At 41.0% G+C, this 17,914-nt stretch overlaps 1 protein-coding gene across 1 annotated transcript; it reads right to left on the bottom strand.

Moving 5' to 3' along the window:
* Positions 1-4,719: 4,719 nt before the first annotated feature.
* On the bottom strand, positions 4,720-17,523 carry GATM (glycine amidinotransferase; the record flags this gene model as incomplete). Its single annotated transcript, XM_080351236.1, has 9 exons — positions 4,720-4,832; positions 6,743-6,859; positions 6,975-7,038; positions 8,621-8,785; positions 9,070-9,207; positions 10,333-10,523; positions 11,751-11,946; positions 16,838-17,053; positions 17,455-17,523. The coding sequence occupies 9 exons, from the start codon at positions 17,521-17,523 to the stop codon at positions 4,720-4,722; spliced, it is 1,269 nt and encodes a 422-aa protein (XP_080207362.1).
* Positions 17,524-17,914: the final 391 nt, after the last annotated feature.

The raw sequence follows: 17,914 nt of genomic DNA, 5'->3' as shown, positions 1-17,914 counted from the left end.
TATCCCTTTGTGCCTGGGAAGCACTGATGCAAGATCCCAATAAATTAGAGAAAAGTATCAGGGAATGGTGAAATATCTGCATTTGAGCCCAGCCACGTCCAGAGCCACCTGGATCCAAGCTGTAGCAAGGGTAGGGCACAAGAGATCATCACGTCCATTATACCGTTTCTGCCACGCTGTCTCAGATATGGTGCATATACGTCCCACAAGGTGCTTTCATCTATCTTTAGGTACAGACCTACTTTTTATTCTTTCGCTCTAATAATTCTAAGTGCCTCACACGCAGCTCTCAGGATCCGCCTTTCTCCAAGTGCCTCAAGTGTGACAAGGCCACAGTTACAGTCACACCGAGTTTGTCAATTCAGCGTCTGACACCCCAACCAGAAGAGGCAAAGATCCAAAATTCCCCAAAGGCAAGCACTGGAACTGAAATATATATATTCCTACTTCACCGTAGCTCTTCTTTGAGGCAGGAGGACAGGACACATGGAGAAATAACACCGATGAGATGCCCACACAGAAACACAAAATAGTATTTCTACACTTTCTTCTACACGGGAACCCACAGAAGCACCATTAAGTCTATCAGGTTCTTAAACTACCATCCATGTAGATAACAGATCAACATACCTGAGGGAGTTCCCTTAGTCTCTGCCAGTTCCTCCTGCTCATCCCTGCCAGCTGGAATCACCTTCATGTTATCTTGTCTGGGTCTCAGCCAAATAGCTTCCCCCTCATTCTTGTCCTTCAATTCACAGGGGGTGATACAAACTGTCACAGAGCATACATTGGATTTACTAGTCTATTTTTTGTGAGGCTGCCCAATTCATTCACGCTACTATGGAAATAACATAGCAGTAAGAAACTGTTTGGAAGGTTCTGCTTCTCATTCATACGCCTGACTTCGTTCACTCATCAATCATGACAATTTGCTGTAAACTAATGAATGAACCACTAACTTGGGACATCACTCATTATCATGAAGCTATTTCCTGGCTGCTTAATTAAGCTCTGAGAACTCTAGCAGAAGGAAAGCAGATGCAGAACCTCTTGGGAAGTGATAAATGCCAGAGGCTAAGGGGCATCCCGATGGTTCCGGCATAACTGGATGCTCTGGGTTCTCAGCTTAGCAGGAGTAAAGAGCCTTGGCCAGGCTGGGAGGCTGGCACAGGGAATTCATCTCTAGCAACATCTCCGACCAGCAGAAATGCCTGTGGATTCAATAATCTAACTTCCAGAGAAAAAATTCTATTCCCCAGTGAGCCTAATTTTTGATCTAAAACCCAAAACTTATTCTATATGGAGGCACAGAGGCATCAGCCTAACCTTCTTAAGCACTAGGACAGCAGTTGTAGAACTGTGCACCAAGCTTTGCAGTTTGTTATTGATCATATGCATGCCAAAATAGAGACAAAAGACAGTATTTTAAGCTAGGTAGTAGAAATATTCAGGAGATATCACAACAAGAAACAATCGTTTTCTGCTACCACAGACACAGCCCAAAGCAACTAACTGAAAAACTTTCCCTTCTGCCCACTAAGTAGGGTAAAAACCCACCACCTTCCCCAACTTTGTATCATATCAGCACTTGGCATTCCCAACCACAAACTACAGCTCAACAGGCAGATGTCCCTGCCTCAAAGACTTTACTTTCTCACCACATCCTCTCTGGTTTGGTGCTGGTACTTTTTGTACTGTATTTAACAAAAAAACGTGAAAATCTTCATTACAGACAGCTGTAATGAAGGGACAGCAGGGAGCTTACTACAGCCAAGCTTCAGGGGCAAAATGGAAGCAAAATCCCAGCTGCCCAGGGAGGTCTTAGCTAATTCCCTGCAGCTGAGCTGAGCCCCCCCTATAAAACCCTCTGTAGATGAGGCAATTGATCTGTCATCTTCCCTTAAGCTGACACAGTGGTTTAGGCTGCCCAGTCAGGTCTGTGTTTCTGTTGCTCCTTTTGATGGTGCTATTTTCAAAGCTGAAGCCGACCTTCTGCGCAACAACTGCAAGTGTTTTAAGGCCTTCTTCTCAGCCAGTGAAAAACTAATCATGGAGGATTCAAGTCCAGCCCGCATTGAATTTATTTACATATAAACTGCAGCCTGGAACAGAGATGGTCAAACACCATCATGCCTGGTTCCTCCAGCCCGTATGTAATTTGGCCTCAAAAAACACTTTGTAATTAGATATTGAAGCAGAAACCAAACCCTTCTGTTTCTCACCATAAATCCCTATTTCCAGGGTCTTGTCTGACCAAAACCAACTGTGACACGGGCTGACCGCCCTCTCTGCAGGAACAAAAATAACTCAGAAGATTATATGTATCAGTATTGTGTGGTGGCATCCACCATAACAATATTATATATCATGTTCCCTTCATCATTCCTTTTAACGTTTTGCTGTGTTCCTCCCTCTTCAATGGGTTACTGGGGAAAATGGTGCTTCCCATCAGCATTTTTCAAGTATTTCCACTATAAAGAAAGTCCACTAGAGCTTTAGAATGTACCTTTGAATTCTTTTTAACATTACATTGTCCAGTTCATAAATTCACTCCCACAGTAGCACAATCATATCTCCAAATAACACTGATGGGACAGAAGAAATGGTGAGACATGATAATTTTATATTTGGTGATACAGACGTGCACATCCACTCCAAGGATGTTTGTAAATGTACCTGTGAATAAATGCTCGTGCTCCCAGCACTGGTGGGGAAATATTGGCATTCCAGGAAAGATACAAATTTGTCCTCCCTGGTCTTGTGATGCAGGAGAATTACACAGGATCCCACCGGGTTTCTGAATGGCCTTCACCACTTTTGAAGGCTGGAGCAGTTTCCAGGCATTTATTGTTTAAGCACCACTATACTTCATGGAGTACCTGAGTGTGGTTCCCTTTTGACTTATGTGGAAACGGATTGGCTCACTGACCAGTTTGAGATCAGTGAAGGAGACAGATCTGAGAAGGTCTCAAACATAGTCACACCACCAAATCCTCTGTCCCAGAATGATGGTAGTATTAATAATCACAGAGTGTCAGGGGTTGAAGGGCCCTGGAAAGCTCATCCAGTGCAATCCCCCCATGGAGCAGGAACACCCAGATGAGGTTACACAGGAAGGTGTCCAGGCGGGTTGGAATGTCTGCAGAGAAGGAGACTCCACAACCCCCTGGGCAGCCTGGGCCAGGAAGAAGTTTCTTCTCGTATTTAAGTGGAATCTCTTGTGTTCCAGTTTGAACTCATTGCCCCTGGTCCTATCACTGGTTGTCACCGAGAAGAGCCTGGCTCCATCCTCCTGACACTCACCCTTTAGATATCTGTCAACATGAATGAGGTCACCCCTCAGTGTCCTCTTGTCCAGCTCCAGAGCCCCAGCTCCCTCAGCCTTTCCTCACACGGGAGATGCTCCACTCCCTTCAGCATCTTTGTTGCCCTGCGCTGGACTCTCTCCAGCAGTTCCCTGTCCTGCTGGAACTGAGGGGCCACAAATAGACACAAGATTCCAGGTGTGGTCTCCCCAGGGCAGAGCAGAGGGGCAGGAGAACCTCTCTGACCTACTGACCACCCCCCTCTGTAAGAGTTATTTTCCCCTCCCAGTCACACTTCTGTGCAAAATAGAAGCAGAAATATACTATATGAACAATATAAGACAAGGGGCTCTGCATTATAGAAAGGGCCTGCAATGTTACACATTACAGAAAACACACATATGTATATTTATTTTCAGAACACAAATGGAAATACATCTACCCACCCAGACTTTTCACACTTACTCATTTTCAGAAAGACAACAAATTAAGAATGCAAAAACTTTATTAGCATAAAAAGTACATATTCAGCAATCAATACTCAAATTCCTTCACAGCAACAGGCATGTTTGATACCTTTTTCTGTATCTGCTACAGTTGGAGGAAGAAGGAGTTATAAGATGTCAGAGGTTTAAGTTAGAGTGAGGTTGGATATGGTTTTTTTGTTCCTTTTGTGCTTTTTTTAAGTTATGTAAACAATTCAGGGTGAAACCTGTACAAGAAGAACATTTGCTACCATTTGTACACTTTAAAAAGTTAAATAAAACCAATTTCAGCAATACAAAAAGCAATATAAAAAGTATTCAGACGCATGACAAATGCACCAGAAGAAGAAAATGTAGAAGGATACGGCAAATAAGTGAACCTGGTCTAAAAGTTAGTTCATACTGGAAATCCTCTGTAAATATCTGTATGGCTCAACATGAAAAACATTATAAAGTCACTTGGTTCCTTCAGAGATCTGTGCAGTCACATCTATTTCATCTTCACTAAACATGAATATACTAGAATACACCAATTAAAAGAATAAGAAATGTTTACCCAAGTTTAACCCTTCAAGCTGCCTACTTGATAGATTGCTAGACAGAGGTAGGTGTCCAGTATTAGTGGCCAAGCTATTCTAGGAAGACCCTTTAGCTATCTTGACAAGTGTTCACATTCAAAACCGACGCCAAAAGGCTCCATAGATGAAGGAAAAGCCAGTCAGAAAATCTGCACTGCTGATGGACATGGTTTCAGTTACACTGCTGAAAGTGAAGAGTATGTAAGAGCGAATCATTCACCAGACCGCCGAAAGGACACCCCTGATCAAGCGCTAAAGCTCATGCAGTCATTTGAACAAAAGTGAAATGAATTTGTTCATTTCCTATGTTTATTTTAGAAGCTGAACAACTGCTGCTGATGCGGCTCATAACTAGTCAAAATAAGACTGCAGGGTACCACGGCGGCGGATATCACATGTCCAGCAATGGAAACCACCTCCCAATGAATTGGCATGGCGAATATTCACTTTAATTGTAGAGATGCCTGCAAGAAACATACATTGCATACTTGAAAATTAAAATCTCAGATTCATGTGGTAAGCTTTGATGAGAACATTAGATAATGCTTTATCAGATCCTATGGCTAGATGCAAGTACAGAAAGTATTTCCTATTCATTTGTTAAGAATTTCTTTTCCCAGATTCTAGGCAGAGAATAACCCAGGAACATAGCCGGGCTGTTTATTCCAGTGATACCCTCAGGAATACACAGTGCCTGGAGCACTGCTGGTGTTTGATGTGTTATGATACGCCGATAATAAAAACAAAAATTCAGTTTTTGCGGTATGTGAGGAATTAGCCAAAATTCTGCTACAATATATGACCAGGGCACAATTGCATAAATCCGTGTGAGCATTTATGGTTGAGACACTGAATGTGCTCTTTCAAGAAAAGACGCGTTCAAAGTACAGAACTCTGACTCCTCTTTTCTCTGAAAAGGGAAAGAGGCTGTTGTACTTGCTACCTGGGCTAAACTTCCTCCCACTTCTTTTCAGCTCTGAGGTTTCAGCTGTGGCTTAGCTTACACAAAGTCCTGACAGATGACCGGGATCAGAAGACTCTTCTGTTATCAAGTTTGCCTTTCTGCTTCTTGGTACTTTCAGGAGCAGCTCAGTAGAATCCATAATCTAGGTCAGCAACAGTCTCATTCCAGGTAAACCCATTTCAGTTCTAGGAACTTAGTGACTACAGGAGTTTATTTAGAACTCACACAGACTGTGAAGTTTGAGTGTGACAGATGTGTCATGATCAGCATTAATAGCCTCATTTTTAAGTACTTTCGAGCATCTATGAATCCTCAGCTCCTCGGTCATGCAGAGTATTAAAAAACCCTAAGACTGAAAAGCTAAGTGACTCACTAAAGGTTATGTAGTCAGTCTTCAAAAGCAGATTAAAGCATTAGACTGCTTTGTTCTCGCCTGCAATCTGTCTCAGATTTGAGGGAAGCTTCAGTAAGTACTCACACCCATGGCAACAACCCTCCTTCTATGTTCACAGGTGCCATCTTCCACCTTTGGATCATTCTCTCCTTCCCATCGTTTTTCTCCCTTTAAAGGAGATTTTGCTACCGAGGAGTATTATCTATTACTCTGCAATGCAATGACCCCTCAGTTCCTTGACTTCTCATCTATCCATCAATATTCTTTCTACCCTACCATGCAGGTACCCCGCAGCAATAGTCAGCTGGCTGCAGCATCAAGCGATTGGGCTACCCTCCTACTAACCAGCTATGAGCCACAGGTAGATCTACGCCCACAGCGTGGTGGAAGCTGTTGGATTCACTGTACGAGTTCAGATATTAAAATCTGTATTATTTGTCTTTGGAGTTTTCTGTGCATAATAAGACTTTCAAATTTGATATTCTATTACAGTTCTCCTGCCAATGCGTATCTAGAGGAATTCCACCCTATCATGAGGTTACATCTCACAGGACTCAGATTTTCCACAAATGAGCAAAAATAGCTGGGTTGAGTGGTCTTAATTTGATAGTTTAAAGTACAGTGGGTTTGAAGCTAGAAAAATCTGAAAGCATTTTGGCAATGAGGGACAGCCAGTTCTACATCACTCAGCACTATGCGCACTCAACCTCTCCAAGACAGATTTTGACCTCCAAACGGGACAATTTTACATTAAAAAAAGCTCAATCAAAGCATTCTAGCAGTACCTTTAATTGCTACTCATACCTTTATTTGCTGCAAGCTGTAAGATTCATATGACTGAAGTATTCAGGAAAGAAATGACCGAATTCTTCTTACTTGCTAATCCAGTCATTTGAGTACCTTTTCTACTGCTGGCTGCTTTGACCACTTTAAGTGAAACCTCCCTTAATGTGCATAGCTGATAAAAGCCGTTTTAAGTATATGTAATATGTAATAAGAAATATGTAAGGACATACCCAGGTTTTCAAACATCTTCTGAATTGATGTCTCATTGGCATCTACCATCACACGCTTCTCATCCAGCATTAGGACATTCATGGAGAGCCATTTAGAAGACATCCACAGCGGGTGATCTAAGCACATGAGAATGAACCTTCTATAATGACTGTAGATTTTGTACCAATGTCACCCCATATTAATACTCTTAAGAATACTTTTGGAATTATTAAAAAGACAGAGTGAATATACCATCTGGGATGAGCGGCACTGGGGGGTGAATCACGGTCCAGCCTGCTTTCTTGAAGAGCTCAATCTGAAAGAGCAATTGAATTACATTCTAAACAGGGTTCTTAAAGTATCATATTATGTTCTCCAACCTGTGCCACATTTTCTGAGGTTACTTCAATGACATCTTTCCTCTTGCCTTCCTTCAAGTTCCACATACAGCATTTGTTTCTACTCTTTTTCTATATGTTAGGTAGACTAAGATATGTTAAAGATAAGAGGTAACATGCGGTTTAGATCCTGTGAAGTAAAGATATTAGTAACAGCACAAAGTATGAAATTCGTTATTTTTTGTATTATTTCTTCCCATATGACTATAAAAACCGTTGATATTACACTGACAGTTATATAAACAAACCACCCAAAATAACACATAAAATTGTTTGCATCATGTTTCACAAGGAACTCAATATGCGGTTTATTCAACAAAGGGAACAAAATAGAGGCATCCTAGGGAATAATTTACGTCTCTAAGAATTATACAATTAAGTTAAAAGTAAGAGGGTGATAATTTGGCTAAGGAGAACCGACTTTTCAACTTCATTGCCCGAATACTTGGAAGAGCTCTTTATTCAAGTGTTACCACGAGGTGGAGCTCCGATCCTGAACACTCAATAACCCGCCTGGCCTGCCAGGATTTTAAAGAAAAGGGGAGGAAAACACTATGATTGTTTAAAACACATATTTTCTCATCATGGTTATTACAAGAGGCAGTAATTCAAGGGGACTATCTGCATTGAAACCACTTGCTGAGAAGAGACTAATATTGTTTCTAAGCGCTATTTTGTGCGCGTGGTTCCACCATCTCTGCGGCGCGCAGCTCTAACCCGCATCTGCTCAGCTGCTCCCATGTGGTTGTACAGCTTGGAAATCACAGGGATCCTCACTAAAAACCTCAAGCGCTGACAGTACAGGTAACGTGTATAACAGAGATGAGCTTGTGCTCTCTGGAAGGCTTTCCGATACGATTGCACTGTTCAGCAATATCACCTTTTCTCGGGGTGAAGTGGTAGGTTTGACACACTGAGGCATGTGTCTCTTTCCTGCTCTTCCTAAAGTATTTCTCACTTGGTTATTCACAGTTGAATGTCTGAGCAATTACCAGCCTCCTGCTATTGGTACAGTTAATTATACCAAAGTAGAGGCTTCCAAAATAGGAACAAAAGTGGGATTACTCACCTAAGCGGCAGAAACCCCTCAATTTCTCCTTGGATACAGTTAATATATTTACGTAGTGGCAGTGTTCAGAGAAGCACCATATCCTACGTACTTGCTTTGATACTACATTATTACAAAATAGATTCCTTACACCATATTTAAACTATGTACATAGGAAGAAACACACAAGACACTCACCTTGCCTCACAATAAGGAATAAGAAAACTGGGGGAGAATGATGGTCATTACACCAATTAGAAAGTTCTAGAGCCAAGATGCAAATACATCTATAAGTTCCTGAACAACTCTCTGAGTGCTGTTTACATTCAATAATTTAATATTATTCAAGTGTATACAAAATAAACTTGTGGATTAGCGGTTCTCCAGGAGGGACCTAATCCAGTTGAGTCATTTCTAAACACAAACCACTTTTCTCTCCGCTACACTCTTACCTGGTGGCAGGGACGGTCTGGGTTAGAGAGCACAAGACCAGGTCCAATTATATTAAAAGTAGCATCAATGTGCATAGGGTTAGGATCCTTAAAGGATATTATATGCACTCTATAGTGTGGTGCAAGATGTCGCCTCATCCATTCAATGCCCATGTAATTCGTAACCTGAAAAGAGGACAAAGTAATTTTTACTAGGCTGGAATATAAACTGCTTAGTTTATCCAAGGTTTTATTTAAATACGTATTAAATGCCAAAATGATAGAAGTTTGTGCCTTTAGTTAACCTCTTAGCTGTAAGATAGTCTCACCCTGTGTATCACATACTCTACAAATAGCAACTTCTTTTGTCAACACTTATTTTAATGCCGTTCAGGAATTTAAGATGACATAAATCCAAGTATAAATCGTTAAGATAAATACCAAAACAGTTAGAAGAAACATTTGTTTACCTGGCTTCTTTGTACAAAGATATCTCTTCCAGCTCTAATGAAGTCAGCAGCATCAAAGCATGGCTCAAATTCAGTAGTTACAAATTTTCCCTGAGCAGCCAGTTTATGCCTGTCTTCAACAGAGCGGATTGGATAATCCTAGTTATAAGAGAATGAATAACAACTTCAGGTTGGAGATGGTCAGGGAAAGTTTTCAAACTATTTGCTACTATTTGAAATTAAGAAAATACGTTTCTATTGATATCTAGTATGTTCGTTATCAATGGAGTTTAACTATCAGTCCAACAAATCACTGCACAGTGACACAAATACCAGTAGGCAGGGTATTTCCTAACAAGGGTGAACTCCCTACTTGTTTCCACATTTTAGAATAGAGCAGTACTTCAAACTATAATAGAAGGTAGATCTACAGGAATTTAAATAGGTTTTAGAATGAGACAATGCAATTAAGAAGAAACGAGGTGGAAAAAACAGCATGAACAAAACATACTAGGTAAGTAAGCATGCTTTGTAACACGCTCTGGAAGTTTTCTAGTATTGACAGATTAACTCCAAGGTAATTTTGTTTAACAAAGACTTCTTTGCATCCCTGATAAGATGTCATCATTCCCAGAAAGTTATAATCATTCCACAACCAGTTTTACTGGACTTATTGCAGATGCTCTTATGAAGATACTAATGCATTTGGGGGCCTATAGAAACTACCAAAATTGTCTAAGTCTAAATTATTATGAAAGAAAAATTTAAAAAGAAGATATTCACTTGAAGGGTAAATACTCACAGTTTAGATCCTCCACTATTTCTTTTGTGTAACTTTCAAAATTCTAATCAACATGCAATACAAGGGTTATGAGGGGTTTTTCTGTGACAAAATATTTATTCTTTTGCACTTTCCTGATATACTCAGGACATATGGACATTCTCAGGGAATCTCAATACTTTCAAGTAATCTCCGTGATGTCTTTCTAGCATTCCTTCCTCTTTAGTAATGCTAAGTTACAGCCAATAATCAAAACAAGTCAAATTGGACTTGAATTCAATAAGCACATCTTCCTGTTTCTTATTGTCTAATTACACTCACTCAGTTTCCCTTGGAAAGGCTACAGAAAATTAGCAAACATTAGAAAATCCACAACTTTTCAGAGTTGTTTTGTTCCACCCATCCCCACCTCCGGTTTTGTGACACTCAACTATTAGGCTGAAGCTATCAACAAAATTCTGTATAACCAGAATTGAAGGTTTGAAGCAACATGAGAACAATACCTGATCATAGAGTTCATCTGCCATTGTGGGTTTGGGGGCAGTTGTCCATTTAGCGCCACAGTTGAAATAATCTTTGATTATTCGCCTATATGCTCTATACTCAAAAAAACGAGCACGCCAAGCCATAGGCGCTTCAATAATCTCATTTCCCACCACCAGCAGTATGTCTCTCGGCATGGCAGCGTACATACCTGAAAAGAAAAAGGCCATTAACTTACAGACAAATATGCTTTTCTCAGCTCTTCCAGCTTGCTCACTTCTCACCTTTTTACCATTACTTGTATCCAAAGGACTGGCAAAATGCATCTTTACATAAATCAGGAAACCAGAGCTTAATCTGAGGTCCTTACATTCTTCAGAAAGTTTTCAATGTGACATTTTTTTGTTCAAAATACATAAAAGGTTTTGCTACGCAGCCTCACTCGTAACAAGTTCACAGGTAGATGAAAGCCATCCACAATGTGCAAGCCTCCACTTCATCATTTTGTTAGTGGAAATTAACTAGATGAATGCTTTTGAATTACTCAGATGGCTTTAAAAGGTAATGATGGGTAGCAAGTTCTCTACAAGTGGAACTAATTTCTTTATAGGCCATCCTTTTAAAAAGTAACAGCACAGAAAAGGACTTTGATGCAACACAGAACTAGTGCAGGGAGACAGTCCCATTGGACCTTTCATTATCAGTTCCCTAATGAATCTGAATTCCACTAGAACAACTTAAGAACACCTCAAGAACATGAAAGGAGCCTGGAGACTATGCTTGATGCAAAGCTGAGTATGAGCCAGTGTCCTCTCATTGCAAATAACCAAAGCCACATGATGCTATACAAGGAGGGATGTGGCCAGTAGGTAAAGGGATATGGAAATTTCCTTGACACTAGTGATGATCCTCCTGGAAAACTGTTTCCAGCTTTGGCATCCATAGTTTAAGATGGATCCAACTCTAGGATGCTACAAAGGGCCATCAAGACAGTCAGGGGGTCCTTACAGAACATGACCTGGGATGGGAAATGGAGGGACCTCTGCTTATTTCATGTGGTGAGTAGGGTTCAAAGCAGTAACAGCCTACAGCTACTTTCAGTACCATTAAACATGACAGATGAACACTTGTTGGTAGCAGCAGTGACAATCTAGCAAGGGAATCCGACAACAGATGCCAGTGTGTAATGTTCAGGTTAGGTATTAGGAAAACATTTCTCATTAGCAAGTCCATGCAGCACTGAAACAGGTCAGCAAACCAGGTGGCAGAATCTCCATCCCTGGAGATTTTCCAAGTCACAGCTACACAAAGCCACCACTGACCTCCTCCAGCACTGGCCATAATCCTGCTCCGAGCAAGAAGGTAGAATAGATGACAACCGAAATGTCTCAGACAAGGGCTAAACAGACAAGGCCTTCAACAATGGACGAACATTTACCTGTAGACTCAAAATCAGGTGTTTTATACTTCACAGACCAGTCAATTGGATCAGGCCTCTTGACAATTACACCTTCTCTTCTCAAAATATTGCACATCTCCTCAATTTCAGCAACAGCTTTTTTTACATGGTCTTTGGGGAAGCTCTGGCCTCCAAATTTCTCATAAAATCCCCAATATTTTTCATATGTGTTTGCCTGAAACAAAATAACAGGTAAGTGACAAAGAATAAACATCAATTGTCTTGGCAGAGTGGAACAGATGCATAAGACCCAATTCTTAATATTCAAAGTTTCTTACTCTTCTTTCACTGACTTCCCATTGCTTTCTATATGTTAGGACATTCACATGTTGCAGTGTGCATTACATTTGATTCCTGCAATATTTTGAAGAGTTGCTAAGAATTGTTATTGTCCTGCTGATTCCTTTAAAATAAAGAGGCGGGTGGTGGGGTGGAGGATGAAAGAAAGAGAGAAGCTTCAATGCTCCAGATAAACGTTCAATTATTCCTGGTTGAGAATCCCTATCCTGGTATTAATAGCACTCTGCTGACTTTATTTTTTGTCTTTACTACTTCTATTTATACACACCACTGGCAAGGTTTCACTCAGATGTTTTACGATGTGCATGTGTCCAGTCATTAACCTTCTGTAAGTGCAGGCGTTAGTTGTGAATGGCTGATATCCTCACAAATACCTACATACAGGAGCAAAATGAAGTTTCAGCTGTACGTGCTACGCAGGCTCATAGACCTGGCAGACAGTTTCAGTACTGCTGACACATTGTCTCTTCCCCTATTTAGCCATAGCCCTACAGAAAGTCTCATTACTTACCAAATCACTGATGAAAACCAAGAGACTACATTACACTTCAGTTAGTATTTAGTGGCTAATACTGGTCCTTAATACACTAGACATGTACAAACACACCAAGCACAGCAAATCCTATAGACTCTGCTATTTAATAAGGCTAGCAGAGGTGTTTTTAAGTTAGAACAACCTTGAGCTCATCTCCAAAATGAGCGTGTAGAAGTCACCTTGTTAAAAGTCTCACTACAGTACTGTCACAGTGGTGACATCAGGAATTCTAAAGCCATCCTAAGTAACATGCTTTGCTGGCTAGAAGGGACCATACTTGAGGTACAGCAGCAGTCTAGAAAATACAAGAGATACCAAATTCACCTATCAGGGTTGGATTAAAACAAGAACATTTAGAGGTCTAAATCCTCTGCTGCTGAAATGCTGTGATAGTCTTCTCAAGTTAAAAACTAATTAAAACTAATGTCCTAGTTCTCATGGTTAAGAAGATCCAGGCACATAATCGAATCAAATGATGCTCCTTCAGTTCCGTGTCTCTTTGAAAGTACTTCGTTTAGATTTATACGCTGTGAAACCAACAGTTTTGATGGGTCTCCGCTAACACTAACACAACAGAGGAAAATGTGCGTATTGCATCCTTCCTGAAGAAATCTATTCTTTTTCTCTAAGTGAGGTCTTGGGTAATTTGATCACCTCAGGCTTGCCAGCTGTTCAGAAGTCACACGCAGATCACATGAAGTGCCTCGCATTCCTATGGAAACCCATTCTGCTAATGAGACAAATTTGTCTTAAGGACTAAAGCTGGTTATTTTCAGAGCCACCCATGAGGTATTCAAATCTCGGGGATTTGAATAACCAAAGCCATATGATGCTATACAAGGAGGGATGTGGATGCAGCTCCCCTCTTCACCAGGTGTCCCTTAGAACCGCTTTTTCAACAGAGAAATTACACTAGTCTTTCACTAATATGATGGCATAATCTTAAAGTTATGCAGAGTAAGGGTTAACACCACAACACCGCTCCTATTCCCCATCTTCTGAATAACCAGGAAAAGGGTATATGACTGGAACATCTATTTCATACCAATTCAGTGTTGAGATTTCAGGCCCCTTTGATCATATACATACAATTCATTTCAGACTGTCCAAAAAGTGCCTCATCCAGGAAAGAGAAAAGAGCTTTAAATAATCTCCCCAATGCGCTTTATAATCTACTGTCTGAGAGCAACTGAGAAACTGTAGCAGCATTTAAGAAAAAACCTTTATTTTCAGAAAGAAAGCTAAAAGGAAAATATTGTCTTTAAAAAACAGCAGAATTACTCCTATTGTTGCTATGTATTTTAAACATTCGTTGTGGGAAATAATTAGCATTATCAATATTGACACTCTTGAGATGTACCTTAAAGCTAGTAACGACAGTTATTAAATTAAGCACATTGAAATAGAAATTCAGATCAAAATGCTTTTTGCCTAATTCGGTGTTAAGTACTTCCCTCCAGCTTCTCACTCAAGATATAACGATCTGTGGTAATAACACCTCTTTTCCAAAAATGCATTATTATTCACAAAATACACAGAAAAACCTTGCAGAGTCCAGAGCTATAAAGCTCAATGTTTGACTGTCAGCTGCTTCAGAAGAATACGTCAACTGTGAACTTTTTGATCCAAGTGCCAATTCAAAAAAGGGCATCTTCCTAATTAAAGTGGTTGTTAACCTCCTAGCTAAGATTTCCCATGCTTCCCAACAGTGTATTTACCTCTACATAACCTACGTAGCCCTTTCAGGCTCCCAGAAGAATATGTAATAGTCTTAGCTCATTCATTTTCATCAGAAATGTAGGGCTCTGTGTTCAGTTCATTCCTTCCTTCTCCTTATGGCAAGCACATCATTCCTGCATCACAGCAAAAAGTCTTGTGTATAAGAAAAGCATGTCTCAGAGTGCAACAGAGTGCTAAATAGAGCCATACTTCCACACTAAAATACTTTCCGAGTACACACGTGTACAATTCTAACATACAACTTAGAAGGATCTCAGAGCACAACTCTTATAATTTCAGATATGTTTTTTTAAAGCATCTCGGGTTCAAGGCCTCAGTTTTTCCTTATACAACTCAAATTCGCTAGTTTTAAAACTTCACAATGCAGTTTAAAACTCCATAACCAATGACCCTCACTCACACTTGGCAGAAGGCGTGTGATACACATCAACCCTGGTACTGCTGCTCACGGGGACAGCAACAGGGATTTCTGGCTGTTGTATTACCCTGGAACAACACATATACATGCCCTAACTCTCAGCCATACAAAGATTTGAACAAGAACTGAATCTATTAATATATTTCAGTATTGGCAAGGCAGGATTTGGACTACTGTTTGGGTTATTCAGCAATGCCCTCAGGTAAAGTTAAAGCACGCTGTAGAAATGCAACAGTAAGACAAAAGCAGAGGAAACCAGAAGAAACCACATCTCAGCTAGCGTGTTCTATTATTATTATTACCTGTCGTGGCCAATGTATTATATAGACTTGGCAGTTTACATAAAACAAAGTTAAAGCTTGCTTTAGCACCAAGTTGTAGGTATTTGAATTGCAGAGGTAATCCCATACTTAAATATTCCTCACTGAGCTTTTGATATTGCATGTAACAGAAAGTGAAGTTCTGATCTCATTTGACGAGTTATGGATTAACAGGCACTAGAACCCAGCTATATAATATATAGCTATATAATATGTCACACATGCAAGCTAGACATTTGAAAGACTACTTCTTCTGACATTAAAGCAAGCCCTTGGCCACTACTTGAGAACAGCATTTTTGCCTCGTTTAATGTTATACAATGTAACAAACACTTTTTTCATTATTCCTTCTGTACATTCACTATGGCAGTTGAACATACATACACTTGTGTATTAAAAATGCCAATCCTCATGTGCTTCTTTTTCTGAAGCTGCTAGAGTATCTTCGGAGTGTCTGAAACAGGATTCCAAAGGTTGATAACTGAGCTTCAGCTTTCAAGGAGTAAATACAACCACAATGAAGTCAGTGGTCAAGTTTTCATTGCACTCACTGAGGCCAAGATATCATCTCAAACATCCCAGTGTAAGTCAATGATTACTCTTCTATCTGGGGATCAGAACTACCGAGCTGCAGTAATTCATTCACACTCCTCCAAACAGTTTTGCCCACAATCATAGCACAGATTCTGAAGAAAAATATACAAACATAAAAGGGGCTGGAGGAAGAACAGTCTTCTCCACAAGTACAACCCAAACTTCCCCTAAACTACCACTTTCAGCACTTTAAACATATTTTTAGTATATCTATTTGCCATTCTCCCAATGTCAGAACAGAAGAATTCCCTTTTCTGTTTTCAACTGAGGTCTTCTGGTCAACTTTGTCGAGATAGCCTTTAACATTTTACTAAGGTCTCTTAAGAAGTAGTGTGCCATCTCATTTTGCTGTGATAGCCACAGGCTACACGCTGCCTTGACGGCAGTACTGTACTGTGACACTGGCAGAGAACAACTCAAAATCATGCCCACAAATGCAGGTAACAACACATACTTGGCAACTAAAGTCCAGGTAACAACACATACTTGGCAACTTTAAAGTCCAGGTAAAGTACACACTAAAAATCTGGAGGAAACCCATTGTTTGAATGTTCCTATTCTAAAATACCATATTTCAGAGAACAAAGAAATGTGGATTTATTTAGGTTGCTGTTGCAGTTTTCAGCACAGAAAACCCCTGGTAAACAGAGAAGCAATTCCATACAACACTTACTGTAGCACATGAGTTCCAGTGAGCTATTTAAGAGCTATTTTGAATGAATGGTCCTGCTACTCTATAGCTGTAGCACTCAGTCTTTCAGAGACTATTAATTAGAAGACTACATTTTTTCAGGTGATAACCCTACTTAGTTTTGAGCCCAATTAAACTTTCATCAATTCTACCAACTATCTCAAACGCTAGAGATGTACTTTGACAGCATCAGGGCTATAAGAATAATCAGAATGCATTAGAACAGACTGTGCATATTAGAAATTCTCTCCACTATTCTGCTAAAACCAATTAAGCCAATTAAGGTGAAAGTTGGAAGAAATACACTGATGTGGCCATGCTGTAAAACTTCACAGGGGTAAACAACTAGTTTGAAAGAAGAATCATCAAAAGCAAATACCACACCTCGTGTCCTGTAAAGGTAAGCAAATTGTACATACAAGAATCACATTATTTCCTATTTAAGGTTGGTTTTTTGTTGTTGTTTACCTTAACCTCCACAGAAAAAGGTGGGACACAAGCATTTTCAGCTCTTCCCACAATGACCTCTTCCAGCGGGTCCCATTCATTGTATGAGCAAACAGGACAGTCCTTAGGCACAGGGCTAGCCTTGTTGTCATCAGCAGCAAAGGTGTTCTGGGAGGCTGTAGCTGCCTGGGTGCTCTGGAAAGATCGCTGCACCCATCCTGTAAAGACTCTTCCAAGCTTAAAATAAAAATAAGAACGAAAATTACGTTTCCCTTCCAAAAGGCAATGGTTCAGTCCACTAGTGCCTTATACTGTTATCCCAAAGCAATGTACGTTATTTGAAGCATTAACAAACACACACCGTTTGTCACGGCCATTCTGATTTATGCACAGCCTACTAGATGCTTAAACAATTCACCTTTCAGGATAAAGTTGTGCTCATAGCAGCACAGCATCGACAGCGGCAACTGGAGGCACCAAACTCTGTGCTGCTGAACTGAGAGGATGCACAGGTGAACCTCAGTCAAAAAAGAGCCTGTATCCCGCTCACCGCCTCTCGGAGCACCCCCGTCCCTCCCGACGGAGCATCCTCAGCCCCAGCCCCTCCGAGCGCGGCGGCGGCGCTGCCTGGCACCAACCCGCGAACTGATGTAATGCGCCGCTTCGGCTCCCCGGCTCCCCCCGCGGAAGCACCGCACTCGCAGCATCCCTGCCGGCAGGACAGGACCGGACCGCACCGGGCAACACAGCTCCGCACAGCTCCGCGCCCGCCCCCGCCACCAGCGCAACTACCGCTCCCCCCGGCCCGCCGCCTTTATAGCGGCCCGACACGCCCCCGCACCGCCCAGCGCCTGCGGGGGGGCGCGGAGCCCGTTCTGGGGTGAGCTGCGCCTGTGAGATGATGAAAGTCATCTTAAAATGGCAATCTAAAAGTGTTAACTTACAATAACACACTTCCCCCCCCACCCCCGCAAAATCTCCCGTGATAAAATCAACAGAAGCATCTTCAATAATACTATCTCAACAGAACTGCAGTTTACAATAAACTTGGGGAGTAGAGCCACCAGCTCTACTCATATTTAGTATATCCCCCTTAGC

The sequence above is a fragment of the Nesoenas mayeri genome (assembly GCF_963082525.1).
Source record: "Nesoenas mayeri genome assembly, chromosome: 11".
NCBI lineage: Eukaryota > Metazoa > Chordata > Aves > Columbiformes > Columbidae > Nesoenas > Nesoenas mayeri.
The sequence above is the reverse complement of the archived record's forward strand: the minus strand, read 5'-3'. Positions and strand labels throughout refer to the sequence as shown.